The 1481-nt window shown below is 51.7% G+C and overlaps 1 protein-coding gene across 1 annotated transcript in view; it reads right to left on the bottom strand.

Moving 5' to 3' along the window:
• Nucleotides 1–826: 826 nt before the first annotated feature.
• The window catches only part of LOC105991560 (defensin-5-like), a 3608-nt gene continuing 2953 nt past the window's right edge, over nucleotides 827–1481 (bottom strand). Inside the window, exon 3 of the mRNA XM_013024212.1 lies at nucleotides 827–936. Within this exon, the coding sequence (XP_012879666.1) occupies nucleotides 827–936 (110 nt within the window). The remainder of the gene's footprint in view (nucleotides 937–1481) is intronic.

The raw sequence follows: 1481 nt of genomic DNA, 5'->3' as shown, positions 1-1481 counted from the left end.
CTGCAAATCACACCAGCCCCTGCCTTGACCTGACCAAGGGTCTGGTATCCTGCCAACCTCAGTGCGGCCAGCATGGAGGGGGACGCAGGGCTACTCACACCTCTGACTCTTTCTCTGTGTGACCCTGGTGCATAGTTGTGGCTGTGTCTCACCTGCACAGTCAGAATCCCAACAGCTCAGACAGGCGTGGAGGGCAGTGGGGGAATTGCCCATAGTAGATTTTTGTCTCTGGACACCAGCTCTCCCTCTAGCAAACACGGCTTCAGGAGAGGTGGGCAGATGGGACTCTCAGCTTTCCTCCTTCCCGACACTGTGTTCACTTCCTGACCTGACACGGAGCCGCCTGTGCAGCCTGGCAGGTGATCTGTGCTTTTCCGTTTCACTCCCAAGCTTTGCCTAAGTAGATGTGATTTCCTAAGAGGAGGGGTAGCTTTGCCACTGTTTGAATTGAAGTGGAGAATGGCTGGCACTGCCTTTGCAGAGGTGAAGTGAGAGAGTGTCCTGGGCAGATGAGGGCAGGGCTCAGAGCAGGGGGAGGGGGAGGGATGCGCAGAGCCACTCTGTGTTCTCACATGTGAGGAGACTGTGAGCTCCTCACGGAGGTCAGAGTAGGAGTCAGAGTTGTACTGCAGGATTGTGATGGAGAGGCTGGGGCTTGGCTGCAGAGCTCAGAGCTCTGAGGATAGAGACACCAGCCAGGAAAGCTCAAACGCACTGCCTTTTCTGTGATGATTTATTTAGAGTGGGGAAAGCAATGGGGTACATGGGCTGGGAGACACCAGGTTTCAGAGAAGATTACAATCTCATTTTCTGTTGCACACGAGGCTCAGCAGCAGAATCTGTAGATTTGTTTGCCGTAAATGCAGGTGCCCAAAGAGTGTTCCCTATCCTGGCAGTCTCCTATTCGGCAGTAACAGTATCGTCCAGCCTGGAGCCCTGGGGGCACAGAGGAAGCATTAGTCAGCTGGCAACGTGGACAGCAGTGAGGGCTGACAGTTTTCACAAGGCAGTTAACAGAGGGGTTTCCTGATGTCCATGTGTCACAGAGCGCAGCATTTACAACCACAAGTCATGGGAGTCAACACACACGCAAGAGTGAGTGACACACACACTCCAAACCCTTCCTCATTCATTTTTACTTCTTTCTTAACCTGTGTGTGTTCCTAAGGCTTGACTCAGGGCTCAGTGTTCTTGTCTGGCTTTGTCACTCAAAGCTAGTGCTCTACAATTTGAACCACATGTCTACATTTTTTAGATAATTGGAGATCAGAAACTCATAGGCATTTCTTCCCTGCCTGATTTTCAACCATAATCCTCAGATCTCAGCCTCCTGAGGAGCTAGGATTACAGCAGTGAGCACCAGTCTCAGCGATCTACAGTTCCAGGTGTCCACTCTGCAACCCACAAATATCTAAACACACCCACATATCTCCATCTAGTAACCAACCCTCCCCACCATGCTGTGGATGGTGACCCATGCT

Source organism: Dipodomys ordii, unplaced genomic scaffold (genome assembly GCF_000151885.1).
Source record: "Dipodomys ordii isolate 6190 unplaced genomic scaffold, Dord_2.0 Scaffold74, whole genome shotgun sequence".
Taxonomy (NCBI): Eukaryota; Metazoa; Chordata; class Mammalia; order Rodentia; family Heteromyidae; genus Dipodomys; species Dipodomys ordii.
The sequence above is the reverse complement of the archived record's forward strand: the minus strand, read 5'-3'. Positions and strand labels throughout refer to the sequence as shown.